This window comes from Anopheles bellator, chromosome 2 (assembly GCF_943735745.2).
Source record: "Anopheles bellator chromosome 2, idAnoBellAS_SP24_06.2, whole genome shotgun sequence".
In the NCBI taxonomy this organism is placed as follows: Eukaryota; Metazoa; Arthropoda; class Insecta; order Diptera; family Culicidae; genus Anopheles; species Anopheles bellator.
The window spans coordinates 25,982,853-25,998,722 of NC_071286.1; the positions used below are offsets into that span (position 1 = coordinate 25,982,853).

At 49.8% G+C, this 15,870-nt stretch overlaps 1 protein-coding gene across 2 annotated transcripts in view; it reads right to left on the reverse strand.

The window, feature by feature from the left end:
• Positions 1-1,586: 1,586 nt before the first annotated feature.
• Positions 1,587-15,870, reverse strand: part of LOC131212207 (MICAL-like protein 1) — a 32,828-nt gene continuing 18,544 nt past the window's right edge. Inside the window, exons 4-11 of one of the 2 annotated variants that reach the window (XM_058205981.1) lie at positions 12,405-12,566; positions 11,031-11,215; positions 10,179-10,240; positions 3,035-5,787; positions 2,819-2,954; positions 2,680-2,751; positions 2,409-2,612; positions 1,587-2,320 (exon numbers count right to left, since the gene is read on the reverse strand). In XM_058205981.1, coding sequence (XP_058061964.1) covers positions 2,255-2,320; positions 2,409-2,612; positions 2,680-2,751; positions 2,819-2,954; positions 3,035-5,787; positions 10,179-10,240; positions 11,031-11,215; positions 12,405-12,556 — 3,630 coding nt within the window. In that variant the 5' untranslated portion in view covers positions 12,557-12,566 and the 3' untranslated portion in view covers positions 1,587-2,254. Of the gene's footprint in view, positions 2,321-2,408; positions 2,613-2,679; positions 2,752-2,818; positions 2,955-3,034; positions 5,788-6,614; positions 7,440-10,178; positions 10,241-11,030; positions 11,216-12,404; positions 12,567-15,870 lie in introns of those variants that run through there. The other variant, XM_058205982.1, reaches the window with a different exon arrangement.

The following is a 15,870-nucleotide window of genomic DNA, read 5'->3' on the forward strand; positions in this document are numbered from 1 at the left end:
GTACCAAGTGACAGGCTTTCGGTTTTAATGGACATAACTATTCAATACTCAAGCGGATTTACGCTAGCAGCGTTCGGTAGGGCATGCAACAGATAGCTGCCTGTTTTAGTCATAGAAAATGAACCCGTTTCGCATTAACTGTATAATTTTCCTGAGTTGTTATTAACAAAGGATAAAAGCAGAGCATATGACACGATTTTTTTTTTGCTATCTTTACCGCTCTCTACGAACAAAAGCTCCACATGAGGCTAGAATGCAGACTATTGCTGCAATACTTTCTCCTATCAACGGAGAAACGGAGAACGTTTAGAATCGGAGAAACTATCCCGTGGAATGAAGCAACCTTTTGGAGTAAAATATTGACGGTTACCATAAGTGTCTAGTGAAATGGAAGCAAAGAACACAAGGAATAGAGAGCTATAAAATGGGAGTAGTTAAACTATAGAATGTTGACAGTACCGAGCAGCGGTGCGGACCGAATTTTCTTACAAAATTCTACTAAACGTTAAAGAGTACCCCCATAATAATAAAAATAATAATAATAATATTACAGTATAATGCAAGTAAACAATAACTTGTTCTAGGTGTTGGTGGTACTTGTTCGAATGGTACGGTCATGTACCGGAGACGAAGAAACGCGAAATGTTTTCCAACCTACCAACTCTCTCTTTATCGTGCGTAACAGACAAATAGGTATATCAATGTAACGGCCACCGGAACTTGTGTGTAGCGGGGCAGCAGCAACGATATCATATAGTGACTAATTGTTAATCTAGATGTATAACTTACACGGCAGCGAATGGACGGGTAACGAAAGACAAAAAAAACACGATAAAACGTTGACTACCATATAAAATGACAAAAAACGAAGAACAACATAATCAAAATAAGATCGAAATGAAGGGCTGCTCTGCGGGAGCATACGGAGTACGGAGCAGAATACGGAGCATCCCACTCACGAAAAGCGATAAACCGGCGCTTCCGAAGCTGGTGAATCTATTCCAGTTTTGTATTGATTTTTTTAGAAAATTGGTTCAAACTAGAGCTTTTTAGACGATTTATCGTATTGTCGTGTACGGTTAGACCGTTCGAAACGAGACAACTATTATCGTACATTGACTGAAGGTGGTTTTGTTCGTCCTAGCCGCTGGAAAAGGGAACATTGCTCTACTACTGTTCTTAGTGTTTCTGGATAGTACTTTCTAGCTATAGCCACCGACGCGCTGCGGTTGGGTTTTTGTTGATTTAGAAAGGCGCAACCATAGCAAAAGTACATTGACGAGCGGCAGATGATGGAAAACGCGTACCTAATGCCACCCTGCGTGTTAGACGGTGATGTGTTTGACTCAACGACGAATTAGATTCGGTTGGTATATCAATGGCACGGGTTGGTGCAAATCCTAGGGGAATTGTGCAGATCGACCTACACTGCAAGAAATAATGTTGAAGCTGTTATTCCGATCGATAGCAATCGCATTATCGTTCTCAATAAATCCTGATGTGTATATTTGTTAGAAATCCACTCGTTTCAATCCCGGTGTCATCAGTCAAAAGAATGTTGAACACTGTTTTCTGCATCGGTAAGTCTGCTCTAATCTATAAGCTCTATTATCAATTTATTCCGTATCTTACTTGACAAAAAAAAAAATTCATACCCAATATACTTCTACTCACATGCCTTCCGTTAGAAAGTGCACTTTGCTTGTAACCTCTGTTGGTCGTTCAACAAACCCCTACGATTAGCGTAACAACTGCTAAGTGCAACCGGTAAATCTCAACATACACAACGAGAGCCGGTCGGAACACGACCAACTGCGAAGGAACTACTCACGACGTGGATTGATTGGCAAATGAACAGTAACGTAACGATTACAATGGTGGACTGGCTGGACCAAATGTTCAGCGGCGTGTATGCGTGCTGCCAACAACGGTATGAAACAACGATGATTTAAATGCGATAATTGAAATGAGTTTAACAACTAGAGTCACCGTGCGGGAGCGACGTAGCGACAATACGAGAATTATTAAAGGTTTCTCTGAAATTCATTTGAACGACGATCAATTTCTACTTCTCCGGCTGATACACGATACTTCTTCAGAAGAAGTCCCTACTGTATGTCTATTAAAAACAAAAACCATGCTTTCGTTACCGCATCTGGCAACGATGGACGGACAGAGCACAGGTTAACGCACAAGGGAATGTGTTGTGGCGGCCGCTCGGCTCGACTCGACGGGCTACGGCGGGCTATGGGGTTTAAAAGAGGAATTTTCTCTTCTTTTTTTTCTCCTTGGTCGAACCGCTCTCCGTTTCATCGGCATCCTGATAGGAAAACCACGCAAAATGCGACAGGAAACCGAGTGATTAGATTGTTGGATCATATCCCGTTAGCCGACGTGTCTCTACTCACCTTCTCTGAGTCAATTTTTTTCGATTTCACCAACTTTTTCGCTTCCTTCAGCTTCTTTTTCTCCTTCTTCGAAAGCTTCACCGTTGAATCCTGCTTCTCGGAGTCAGTGAGCGGCAACGTGGTAGCGGTGCAGCCCGTGGAGTCTTTCTTACCATGCTTTGACTGTTGGCTGGCCGCTCGTTCTTCGATGCTCTGCTTAATTGACTGCAATCGAAGGCGAAATGTGTGAATAGACGATAATTGGACGCACCCCGAACAACGGCTCTATTACCAAGTCTTCTTCTGCTTCACGAATACGATCCATCTCCAAGCATTCGACGACTTCATTACGCAATTGGACAATCTGGAGAAAAGGTAAAACAGTCCCCGTGAGTCATTACGGCGTCAGTCAATGCCTTAATCATACGCACCTCAACTAATCGGGCAATCAATGCTTCCTCTTTCTCCTTATCCGAATCGGTCTTGTTACGTTCCGGTTGCGCCATCAGCAGTCTAATTTCGTACTCCAAATCGGCTTGCTCCTGCTCCAGGCGATGCATTCGCCGTCTAAAGGTGTAAGTAATGGAAAGTATGTGAGCCGTGATCACCAAAAAGCGAAACTCTTATGGCCCAAAACCGATACTCACAAGTACATTAGCTCTGCCTGACGCCGGAACAATTCGTTCTTCTCGTTCACCAGCTCGAAAAGCTGCATGATCAAATCTTCCACTTCCTTCGAGTTCACCTGCAACCGTATGTCGAGGTCTATGTCCGCCTCGACGCCCTCACACCGCTCCCGGATCATCTTCTCCAGCACAATCCCCTGCTTCTCGAGGCCCTGCTGCTGCGTTTCGATGATCTGAAGCTCCTGGTGTATCTCCTTCAGGGGTAACATTTTAATGGGCTTGCGCTCGGGCAGTGGTAATGCCATCGGTAACGCCGGCGCCGGCCCCTTACGTCTTTTCCACTTTCCCTGCGAGGACTTGTTGGACAGAACGGACAGACCGTTACCGAAGCCATTCCCCTCAGCGATCGGTGAGCTCTGCGATTGGCGGTTCCGGTTCTGGGCCTCCTTGTTGTCTTTCATCTTTTCCCACTGCCGCTCGCTGGTGACGCTGGCCGTTGTTGTGCTGTCATCTAGTGGCGCTTCCGACCCATCATCATCCAGAGCCAATGGAACAATCAGCCGCCGGTAGACGACGGACTCGTTGCTTGTTGCGCGGCTCATCGATTCGGATCCCTCGGGTCGATCGTTACCAATCAGACTGGCATCGAGAGTGAGTAATCGTTGGCTGGCTGGCGCTTGCAGAGACGCCTGCTCTGGCTTAGGTGTCGACGTGAACGCAGGAGGAGGTGCCGGTGCATTTCGCTTCTTACGCGGCGTCGTTAGCGTTCCCTTGCCCGCGAGGCTGGCGGTGATTATGGCACCAGCGGTAGCAGTGGGAGCGCTTTCACCCGATGGCTTTGGCACGGGAATATCCGGTGCCTTTGACTTTCGGCGCCGAGGCACCGTCATCGAGGATGGACCACTGTCCAAGCTGGAGGCTAGCGAAACATTCGAACTGCTGAGCCTGCTGCTCGACATCAGTGAATTGTCCTGCGAGCTGATCGAATCGTTGTACGCATGGCCCGGCTTCCGTGGCGTCGGAACGGGCGTTCGACGGGGCGAGGGTTTCGACACGACTGGCACTATTTCGGCTTCCTGTTCCGTCGTCCCTGCGTCATCGTCATCCTCGTCGAAAGGATTCACCGGAACGGGTGTAGAATTCACGGCGGCAGCGGCACCACCTGCACCGGACTTCACCTTCGGCGGTGGCGGTCGTGGTGGTTTTGACGACGGTGATGACTGCGGTTGCTGTGCATCGTCGTCCTCATCTTCGCTCCCGAAAGGATTTGTGCTCACGCGACGCACGGATGGGGCGGGTTTTGTCGTTGGAGTTCCGGGCAGCTCAACGATCTTTGCGCCATTCTCATCCTCATCGCCGAACGGATTCAGATCGGATGGATACAATTCTTCATTTTTCAAAGCACCTTCCCCTGGTTGCGGTGATGTGACGGATTCCTCGGTAGCTTCCGTCTTGTCGTGCTCGGCGACGGATTTTGATTCCGTTGGGGTTTCCCCAGCGTCCGAAGTTGATAGTTTCCGCCCCACTATTGCTTCGCGGCCTTCACGACCATCTTCTTCCTCAGGCACTTCAGGTTCCTGTTCCGTTCGGCTGCTGCTCACTGCTTCTTTAGGTTCAGGTTCAGTACTTTCCTTTTCGTCAGGCACATTAAATGTTGTTTCACTTTCCACCAACGCTTCAGAAGGAACCTCACTGACTGGAACCGCGAGGCCCGAAGGGTCAGTTTCATCGCTAGCCGTGGTGAGAAGAGCAACGATGTCAGTCTTTGAAGCTTCATCAACTACCGTGGGCTCTTCCGTTTTGAGATTGCTCGGTTCATGGGACTCAACGACCGGTGCAGCTTCTTCAAGCACCACTTCTGTCGTCTTGTCATCAGCATCTTCTACAACTATCATAATCTCAGACTCATCAACTGCTTTCTGGGCATCTGCAAGCTCAGACACGTTTCTCGATTCTGAATTCTGATTTCGTGGTGAGTCCACCTGCTCGACGCTCGCGCTGTCAAATTGCCCTTGTTCAATCGCGGTTTGTGGTAAACGGTTGGTTGTATCGGTTGACAGCTCGTCGTTCGCTAGATCTCGTACGATCTTGTCGAACTGATCTTCAATGCTTTCGGAATCTTCCCGATTTGCCGAAACAGCAGCGGTTGCTTTGCTTTCACCGTTCGCCTCATCCCTCGCCGCCGGTGGAGCCGTTGCCGGCAGATCCGGTGGGACGTCATCGTGTGTTCCGTCTTCTTCCGTGTCCGATTTCCCATTCAGTTCCTGCAGCACCAACGGCGGGTGTGGAAGCTTGCGATCCGCCGATTCTTCGAGTGTCCCCTTCAGGAAGCTACTCATCTTTGCCTTCCGCTCGAGGTTCGACGTCTTCTCCTCATCGCTCAGCGGGGCCGACTCGAAGAACGATATACGATCGAGCAGTTTGCTGCTGCGGATGGTACGCGGCAATCCCACTAGCGCTGCGACCGGTGCTGCGCCCGACCCCGACGAGTGGTGGCTACCGTCGGACGACGACGAGGCGGACGATTTGCGTCGCTTGATCTCGAGCTGAATCTCCTCGTCCGGGCACGTTTCGCAACAGTATTCGCCATCCGTTTCCGTCTCGTAGAAGCTGCCCACCGTCAGCTGGGTGCCGCAGCGGGCGCATTTCAGGCACGAGCGATGGTAACTCTTCGCACCGAAGCTGATGCGTTCCGCCAGAAAAATGGGATTACTACACCGGGCACAGGTAGCACGCTTGGGAACGCCCACAAAGACCGGTATGTTGTTTGCCATCTGTCGATTAGTAAAAGCGCACGCATTAGTGTTTGGTTTTGAGCAGAGCGGTACAGCGGTCACTAACTAATGCGGCACGAGCGGTACACGATTTCAGCTTTACGTTGGATCGTTTGAAAGTTTTAAGTTCAAAAGTGGCCAAGAAACTAAAACCCAATTTAAAGTGCCAACGGACTGTGACTCTGTTAGAAAAACGACTCACAATTCCATCCTTTCGAGAAGAATTTTCTTTTCCTGAACATTTAACATAACAAGCAATAGAAAGACACACAAAGTACGTGGTGGGGTGGTAAAAGCATTAAATGAAAGCACACACGGACGGCAAACGGACACGAAAGAAAGCCAAAATAATGATAGTTATGCGCGCATCAATCGAAAAGTTAGTGGCACGAAGACGTGACGCCGAAACAACGCCAAACAACAGCCAACGAAAGGTGGATGAAGGTGAAGCATCGAAGCACTAAATGAGTACTATGCATTTATTAATTGCCGCATGCCCAGCGGGGGAACTGGCCGTGCGTGCGTGTACCAGCTGCAACGGACGTGATTGCGGCGCGAAAAGAAACTCTACAACTCTAATCACCAATGGAAAAGTGCCCAATCTTTAATTATTTTATTGACTTTTTATTATGCAGCGCAAGCAGCGCGAAAACGGAAAACTGCCCCGTTTTGGGGCGAAGAAGAGGGTCTAATATGCTTTGCCGGAGCCGATTGTCGAATCAGTGAATCGATTCGATTCGTGCAGGTGGCGAAAAGTAAAGCTGAACAGTAGTATACATCCTCTGTGTGCCGCTGGCTGGATATTTTAGCTGCGCATGAATTATTACCTGAACGAGAATGAGTTCCGAATCTGGGGGCGCTGTTTGTTGCTGGTTTGATGGTTTGTGTTTGTTGCGCAAAAGTTTGTCGCTTTCTCTACGGCACGATGCGCGGCCGGCCGGTCGGCCGGAAGATTGAGTATGGCTTGAGTATGGGAGATGACTTTCCTCTGCGTATGTTGCGCAACAGCGCTTGATTCGAATAATTTGGGACGCCCGGTTTACGCTTTTATTGTAGTGAACGTAACGGGCGCGCCAACGTGGTCTAGATAACGAGGGCCGACACGCCAGCAATCTGGGCCAGCAATAATATACGATCTCGTGTAACACACTCTTATAAATCTATGGTTTTACAAAAAACAAACTTGAGAGAAAAAACACACAAGTAACTATCATATACACACGCGCGCAACTGCGGAGAGATTTATGCTCTGTTTTGGTATTGATTGTTGTCGGTTTGTTCGATTCTCGTGGTGGCTGCACCGTGCTTCACGATAGCTATCGAGAAAAAATCATCTACATTCGGAAGGCCGGCACAAAAGATTGCCGCCACAAGTGCGAGATTCGCCGCTCTATGCTCCAATGTCCTTCCTTCTTCGGTGCAGGCAACGCGTGCCCTATAATTGACACAATTCCTCTCGTTATCCTCGTGTAGCTTTTCTCCGGTGGCGCTCGGCAGCTCGGCGACTGCGCTCTGCCAATAGTTGTTGTTTATAGGCCTTTTTGGTTTCACTGCTTCGCACGCGCGTTGATCACCGTATATCTATTGTTGTTACTGTTGCTGCTGCTGCTAACTTGTAGTGGCACTGGCGCATCCTCTGCCGGCGCGTTGTGGCTAGCAGAAGATTTCGGGTTTATACTGTCCGACTATATCCAAGCTGTTGCTATCGTCCTGCAGGACCAACCGCACCAGCGTGTGATTCACATTGTTTTTATTTCACACATTCCGCATCGAGTTTAAAATTTATGAATTTTGGGCATATTTTGGCATAGAAAGAACAGAGTGAGAAAGATGAAAAGAGAAAAAAGAGAAAGAAGAAAAACACACTGTGAGCAAACTGCTAATTGCTGGTTGATCGCGACGATCACTACCATGCGGCAGCAGCTTTGTTCCGAACGGAACAACCGAGAACGTTATACCACACGCGTGAGATTAGTAAGGTATTAGTCGTAAAACACCGCGACGGAGACAACAACTAACTATGCACCATGAGTTAGTGACAAATTCTCTTACAAATGATTAGCGTACGCACTTCTAGTTAAAGGCGCGAACACGACGATTCCAGAACCACGCTTTGACTGGCGTTTCAGGCGGATGCAACGCGGTGAGAGACCCTTATCGCGTACACGATCGTAATCAGGCCTATCTTCACGAACGCAGACTGCAGCGTTTCAGCGTGTCAGTGGCAACAATGTTGGACTTTCTTCGATGTTGGTTACAGCTGATCCAATAGACGGCAGTCCGCATTGGTTAGGCTTTGGTAGGCTGTCCCTTGACGTAGCAAACTGTTTACCAACCAACATGAAGCCTGGGCGCGTTATTTGAACACGTTGCGTGTAATTCTTGTGTCGTGTACCTTCTTCTCTTGATGTCAACGAACTGACGGGATGTTGTTCGACACGCACCACCATTCGTGGTTTTATGTAGGGCCAGATCAGGAAAAATGACTTTTTTGATCATGTTTCGCGCAATTATGGTCTTACACAGGAACACGCAATGCGCAACGTGTAAACAACGGGGAACAAAACTGGACTCTACACATAAGGCACCACCGTAAAGTGGAGGTGAAAGCCACACATCCGGGCAGTCCATCCATCGCGTGCAACGCGAAAAAATGTTACGAACTAATGTGTCAAATTTGACACATTACTCGTAAAACTCGTGCCCAGCTTATAGCACCGGACACCGGAGCGCATCTCATTCGCTTTCGTTTCGAACCATTCGGCGGCATGAGGCAAAAATAAATAAAATCAAGCTAAACACACCTTCCGAGCGGCGCAACAACATGTTGTCCAACATGCGTCCAGCGTGAAACGTGAGCCAAGCGGAAGAAGCGCACGAGTGCCACGGAAACTCTCCCCAACAAAATGGGGCGCGCCCTATTTGAACAATAGATTTTCCCGATCGTCCGAAGAGAAATGGCAATCGGAAGACATGCGTTCGATGCGTACTTCCGGCCCACGATGCCAGGCGCAGCCGATCGGTTGCGCCCGCTCGATTAAGGCGGAAACAGTTTGGTTTGACAACGATTCGAACACGGCACATGCCAACCATCAGGAGGCATGTGTTTTTGTGCACTGGGCGGCTTCACGCCGGACCGACCATTAGGTGTTTGATCTTAATGATCTAGGGGCAGCGACACTAACGCCCAGCCAGCCCATTTTGCGGGCTTGCACAGCAGAACGGAACAAAAGCCGGAAATGACCCGCTTTTGATGCATCCCGGTGCATCCGTTGGGGTGGGGTCATCGCTTATGACCGATCCAATGGCCAACGCGACCGCATTTGTTTCTGCTTCCATCCTCCGGGTCCCCCAACAATGGTGTGATGCAGATCGCCGGGATGGCCGGGCCATCCGCCAGGCAACACAAAAGATGGTCCCATTGCTCGCCATTGGCGCTGGGGGAGTTGGGAAAATTGTCGCGGACGGCCCCCGGGTGGGTGGTTGCTTTTCCCCCGGTGGAAATTGATACGGTGTCGGAAGGGAGCGTTGCGCCAGATGGTGGCTTGTAGTAAAAAGCGTTCGACATGAAATGCTTGCCCCCCAAAGTCATGCACACGGGCACACGCAACACAGATGATGCTGGAACTTCATATAATTTGCTATCATTACTATACATTTCATTCGTTCCATGTTAGGTTGGGAGGTATTCCACCCCCATTTGCTTTCTGAGAAGCAGGGAGTCGGCAAAGGGAGGCATATTTTGCAAAACGCTCCTCGACCGTACGGTACGTTCGGACGCTTAACCTAGAAAACCGAGCTCCATCGGTGTTGCCGGCCAAAGAAGAGCCCACACCGCCACCCATTCGATGAGATTATGTTAATGATGATATTATGAACCAACCGACGGCGGACAGGTAAGCACATACACATAAGACAACGACGACGACAAGGAACCCATACATACAGGCACGCGCTTGTTAACGGTGAGATTTGTGCAGCGATTTTCTTTTGGTTGCGTTCCCACAGACCGTGTGGCGTCCCGGCCTAACGTCACCCAACAGCGCCTTATGCTAGCTGGCGCTCACGAGGCGGTGGATTAAGAAGGAATAGACCACCGGGGGGGGCAGGGCTTTCGTAGAGAGATTTGTTAGCGAAAACGGAATTACATGCCGGTAAATAATTTCCGGGGATTTGTTAGACCAGCAACGAGGGGGGACGGGATTGGCGCAACACCTACGGGGACGACGACGTCGGCGATCGATTATCGGTGTCCGCGATTGGATAAAGCGTGACCTTTGCGCCATCACCAGAGGAGTGGGATCCCACTCCAAGAAACCACCGAACCCACCACCTTACGAAGGGCATCCGCGACCGGTCAATTTATGGACCATCCATTATTCCGCGCTTACCTTTGAGCTCAGATCGTCGGGCTTGGTGTCCTTATCGGAGGCCTTCTTGCTTGTGGCGGGTTCTTCAGGGCGAGCCAACCGGAACCGGCAAAGGAAGGGAGAAAGAGAAAGAGGGAAAGGCAACTTTTTTAATCAATGTTATGTGAAGGCTGCTCCTCGGAGGGTCGATAAATCGGCGACCCTGTGCTACTTTTGGTGTTATTGGTTCTGGATCGATGCTTTTGCTACGGGCGCCTAGGAACTGATTGTTGCGATTAATTCGGAAATTCTTTGTCTAAAAAATGGGGTCCAATGGAGTGTGGTTTGTAATAAACAAAAAAACGAATTAAATGATTCCTTCCGAAAGGACGCACAAAATTATAAAACAATTGATTGTCTTTGCAAAAATATTATTATTGGTTGTGCGCAGTTGAAAATGAAAAAAAGGAAACAGTACCAACGGCGAGCTCGGTCGCGAGTGCTGTACGAAGAATTAACCACCGAAGGTCGTGTGGTGCTAGCAGCAAGCTATCAGTGCACGGCGATCGGTCAAGCATTCAGCAACCGCAGCGGTCGATCAAAACTGTCAAATCCGCGGCAGCGATCGTTAATTGTTAGACACACCTGGTTTTCTACGAACGAGCACGTTGCAAATGCCGTTTAGCCGGGCCGCGACACAATCGCCGCTGCACTCTAAACCCCGGCCAGGCACGCTAGAATGCACCAATGCGGCAGGACTGTCAACAACTATTCAGTTAAATCCAACTCCAATTGAACTGTACATTGCGCAGCTGCACTCCGCGCCACAAGGCGGTGTAGGGTGGTTATGATCCCCGAGAGGCCCGGACAGCACACGACCGTTGGGGGACTTACCTTGATTGCTGAACACTCGGTAGTACTGCGACAGGTAGGTGAGGATTGAGAATCGATCCGGTACCTCGTACTTGACCATATCGGCCGGATCCAGCAGCGACGGGATGCCGAGACGTTGCTCCGCGATCGTGAACGCTAGTTCATTGTTGTAGTACACGTTGTCCTTGCTGAGGCTCGCGAAGTCACTACACGCCGGATGATGCACGATAGGGATGGATGAAACGTTAGCAAAGGGCGCCAAAAAGCAACTAACGAACGATGTGGTGTATTAAGAAGCATATGCCAAGGTGATATGATAAGGTGCTGGTGAGTGACGGGGGTGCAGTGATAACGATGATCCCGAATGATATGACGATGGGTTCTAAAGGGAGGTTACTCGCTTGGAAACTATCGTGGCAACAAACGTCGTGCAAACGATTGGATCTCAATCCGCCTAAACAGCGCAAAGAATGGAATGCAAAACAGTAACCCCCCAGCCCGGGGGATCGATTCATCAAACGGCCGCACTTTCTTTTTGAATTCAAACCAAAAACGACCGTTGCGCTCAGAACTCATTCGTATGCAGACGGTGCGGCAGTGCGCGGGAACCGATCACACATAACCGATTCCGCAGAAATACGTGCGCCAATGTACGGCTACGTCCGTGAGTCTGGGGTACGATTTGATGGACGGTGCTGGGCCCTTCTCGTGTTTCGTTCTCGCGCGCACTTCCGCCGCCCAACAACGGTTAGCAACAGGAATTTGATGGTCAGGATCTGACACAATAATGTCAAAGAAAGTGAAGATTTCTTTTAACGAACCTCACCGAATCATACCATTCGCTCACATTAAATGTCCTCTGAAACCATCTAAGCCATAGAACCACAGACAGGCACACAACTAGCACGCACTACTAAACAGTGTCCGAAACTCTAGCTACTGAGGCTGACATGAAACACACCACACAAAACTACTAAAGCCAAACGAAAACGCACACAGACAGGCGCAAACGAAAGCACACGCGTTCCCGTGGGGAACTTCTCGATACTTACTAGAGAGTGTGTGGCCACAACACACGCTTTAGTAGCTAAACGACAGGTCTGAAAGGTGCTTGTAGTTGATGGAGTTGGGATCAGATTTGGTTTCTGTTTTTTTTTTTAAGAATGTCCACCGGAAGCGAGAAGCGACCGGAAGCAGGGGCGTGGGTTCGATTAGAGAAAGCGTTAGTAGTTGGCGTGTACGAAGCGAGAAATATCACAGAGTAGTGTACGGAGTAGTGTGTGTCGTCAGGACTGTTAATGGGACTGCCCTTAGGGTTGGGTGTTTGTGGTGTATTGGTGTAGGAATGGAGGAGGCAAGGGGGCAGGGACCGTGGGCCGGTACGCCAATACTTACATCAAATCCGGCCGGAAGTAGTGGATGAGGGCACAGAATGCAAGACCGTCCCGCCAGGAGGTGCTCATGTTAGTGACCTTGACATCCTTGTAGCCATCGACGACCCGGCGGCACCATAGTTCTAGTGCCTTCGTTCCACGACGTTCGGACATGCTAGGTTATCTGCGCAGAAAAATGGAAACCGAACCGAATTAGTAACAGCAGCTCGGCGCGGGAATCAGAAGTTGAGATCGAACCGTTCGGACACTGGTTCACTAGCCGACTTCGAACTACAAGCTTGGTTGGTTTGGCGTGCGGGAAGTGTGAACGGGCGCGTCCGGTCCGGTAGGGCTCTCGGGAAACACTGACTGGCGCGGCGCGGATGTTTGAGTGACGCGCGCTGGGACGCACCGATGCGTGCCGGGCCAACCCAACTCTCCACTCGGCTCTCCTCCGCTCGGCCTGGTCAACAACGTGCGACGACAAACAACAACGTAATCGCCACACTCGGCTAGACACACAGCCCAGCCCCGACGAAGGTTCGTCGCTTCGTGTCGTGCGTCGTGTTATCCGTCCGTCAGGGTTCGTCGTCTGCAAGAGGGCAGCGCGATACCGCCGGGGCCAACATAAGGGGGACCCTCGGCACACCATTCGGCCCGTGTGGGGAGTTGTTTCTTTTTTTGTGGAGCGCGACCCTCCCTATACTTTCCACCACATGTTAGCGGCGCGGCGCTCATTTCGAATCATTACCCGTTGCTGCCCTGCTGACAGTGGCTAAAAAGGGCGTACAGCCCAGCCCAGGACGGTCGGCTTGTTAGTGTTTATTCACCTTCACTAGCCGCGACAAACGGAGATTTCCATAGCGGCAGCGGTACCGACAACAAAAAATCACAAAAAAATCACTTGACAGGACGCGGCCAAGTTGCGCCAAGGCTAGGAAAGGTCGCGCCGGACCGAGAGAGAGAGAGAGAGAGAGAGAGAGAGAGATAGAGAGAGGGAGAGAGAAGTGAAAACATGGACCCGGCGTGTTGCTTTATGGCGCTCGTTTTCTTCTCGTATTAGCCCCGCACGAAGCTCACGAGGCTCACGTCCAGGACGTGGCGCTAACTCATTACTACGTCCCGGTGGCCATCAGCGAGATTATTATTGCTTCTGTTACAACAAGGGACTGGCCCCTGTTAAGAGCCGGACTTCAAACTTCCAAAAAGAGACACTGCGCGGGGCATGGGTCGGAAGTCGGATCGTTATCTTTCCTCATCATCACCATCGGTCGGCAGAGCAACCGCAGAACGCGCGGAGCAAAGATCTTCCGTATTGCCCTTACCGGTCGCCACCAATCAACGCCAGGCACGGTGCGATCGAGATCCATTTATGGATATCGACCTCGGCTCACGTGGAGCTCCAGGCGATCCAAACGCCGAATCAACCGGAAACGGAAGTGGTTAACGAGTTCTGCCAGCAGCGCCTAGTCGCCGTGCTGCTGATGGAGTAATGGTTTTCAGCCCAATATGGTGCCAATAAAGATCGAAGGATAAATCGGTTTGTGGCGCGTTTGGCGGGTCTGTAATGTTTTATGAGCCATGGCTGGGAGAGAGAGACACAGAGAAGCTGAAGTTATGCTTCGTCAGCATGGGATGTGTACAACGAGACCCTGTTATGATTATGTGACGCATTAGAGTATTACTGTGTGGAACACGAATGCTAGCCCTGTCAGTGACAGCATCTTCTTCTAATCCTAAATTTCGTTGTTGCCATCAAGCTCTCACTCTTCTAAAGCTTGCTCAACTATTCAAGGCGTTGCTAGAGATATTGGAAAACTTACGGCTCGCCAAATTTTTTCATAATTTGTTGAGAAAATTTGGAAAACATTTGGCTTCTTCACGGAACAACGCCCAGACGATCTGTTATGGGCGATCGTGGCAACTTAAATAGTTGCATCCGGGGGCCGCATCCAGCAGTACTAATCCGCCATCGCCATCATCTAAGCCATTTGCCCAGCTCCGCAAACCTGCTGGCAACGCCCGGTTTGCCAAGCCAGCAGCAGCACACGATCGATTAACAATTTAAAACGGTAAAAATTAATTGCATGGCCGCACGCGGACGACACACGATCGCCCCCCGCTCGGAGAACGGGTGTTTCTGGTAAATCTTGTTCGCAGATGCGCACATGCAGATTGGCAATCTCTCGTGGCACCCGAGTGCGCCGATTGACGATAAGATTTGGCCTACACTGCGCCCGGACGGACGGTTCGGTCGCTCCGAGGAAAAGTGTGCTGGACAATTAACTGACCGCTGACCCACAGACAGCGAACAGCATCGAACGCGAGTGCCGCTCCGCTGCCCACACACGTGGGTTGCATAAAAATGAGCGGCGAAGAGAGCGAGAAATTTCTGCAATCTAATATACGGCCACACCGACCTCTCGACATCATTCCCCGCTACGCCAGGGGGTTGCGCATGTCAAGGTCTACTGGCTCTCTGGCGGGGGGTTACTTTCAAAAATCGAATTATTCAAACCTAAATCATCGCTCGGAACCTCCTCTTTTCACGTCTTTTTGAGCTCAGTCAATGACAGACCGTCGGGGGCGGTGGCCTTTCACCCGAAGATGGTAAACCCAAAACTAGCGAATTCAGAATAGAAATTACAGCAGACGGTATGCCACGACTCACGTGTACTGTGTTGGTCATGGTCATCATCATTGAACTGGATTGGCTTTAAGCTGGACAAAGTTACTCCATTTGACGGTCGACATTGGCAACTACCAGGGTACGTTCTATGCACAAGTTTAATTGATGGAAACAATCAAATATTATCTGTTAATGAATGTGGTTTATGTTTTGCACTGATTGAAAAAAACGTTTTACTTCTTGTTTTGTTATTCTCGAATGAAAATTTATATAGTAGCGTAACAGGAGATGGCGATCGAAAGGCGGAGAGTAGAACAACAATTTAGCTTCAATTCGTCAACCTTGGTTCCACGGTCTTTAGTTTCACCCATTTGCCGCAGAGCCGAAACCGATCGCACGCAAAAGTTCGATCATTAGTCTGTTCGAAGAGCCTGAACGGTCCACCATCCACCATCGACAAACGGAACGTCAATCCCACCCAAAAAAAAAAAGCGAAACACAGAGCTCGTGCCCCGAAAAGGCAGTGCTGATATTTATTAAATGTCCGAAAACCGTGTCACTATTGACAGGACGGAGCGGTACACACCTTGCTAAAAGCACCTTGCTTCCACAACAACGGACCGGAGGAGAGCCCCAACAAGGCGCGGTTGCTTTATTATTATTGCTATTATTTTGGCATCCGTCCGCTGTTGTCGTCCGCTTGTTGTGCTTGTTAATAAAAAACGACCTGACGAAGAAAGGCTTGAAATTGCCACACCAGCCAGCTCAATTGACTTTCAATCACGCCCGTAGCCCGGGACAGGGACAACAGTTATTGCCACACCAGCGTGTGACGACGCTGACGAGGAAGAAGTGAAAT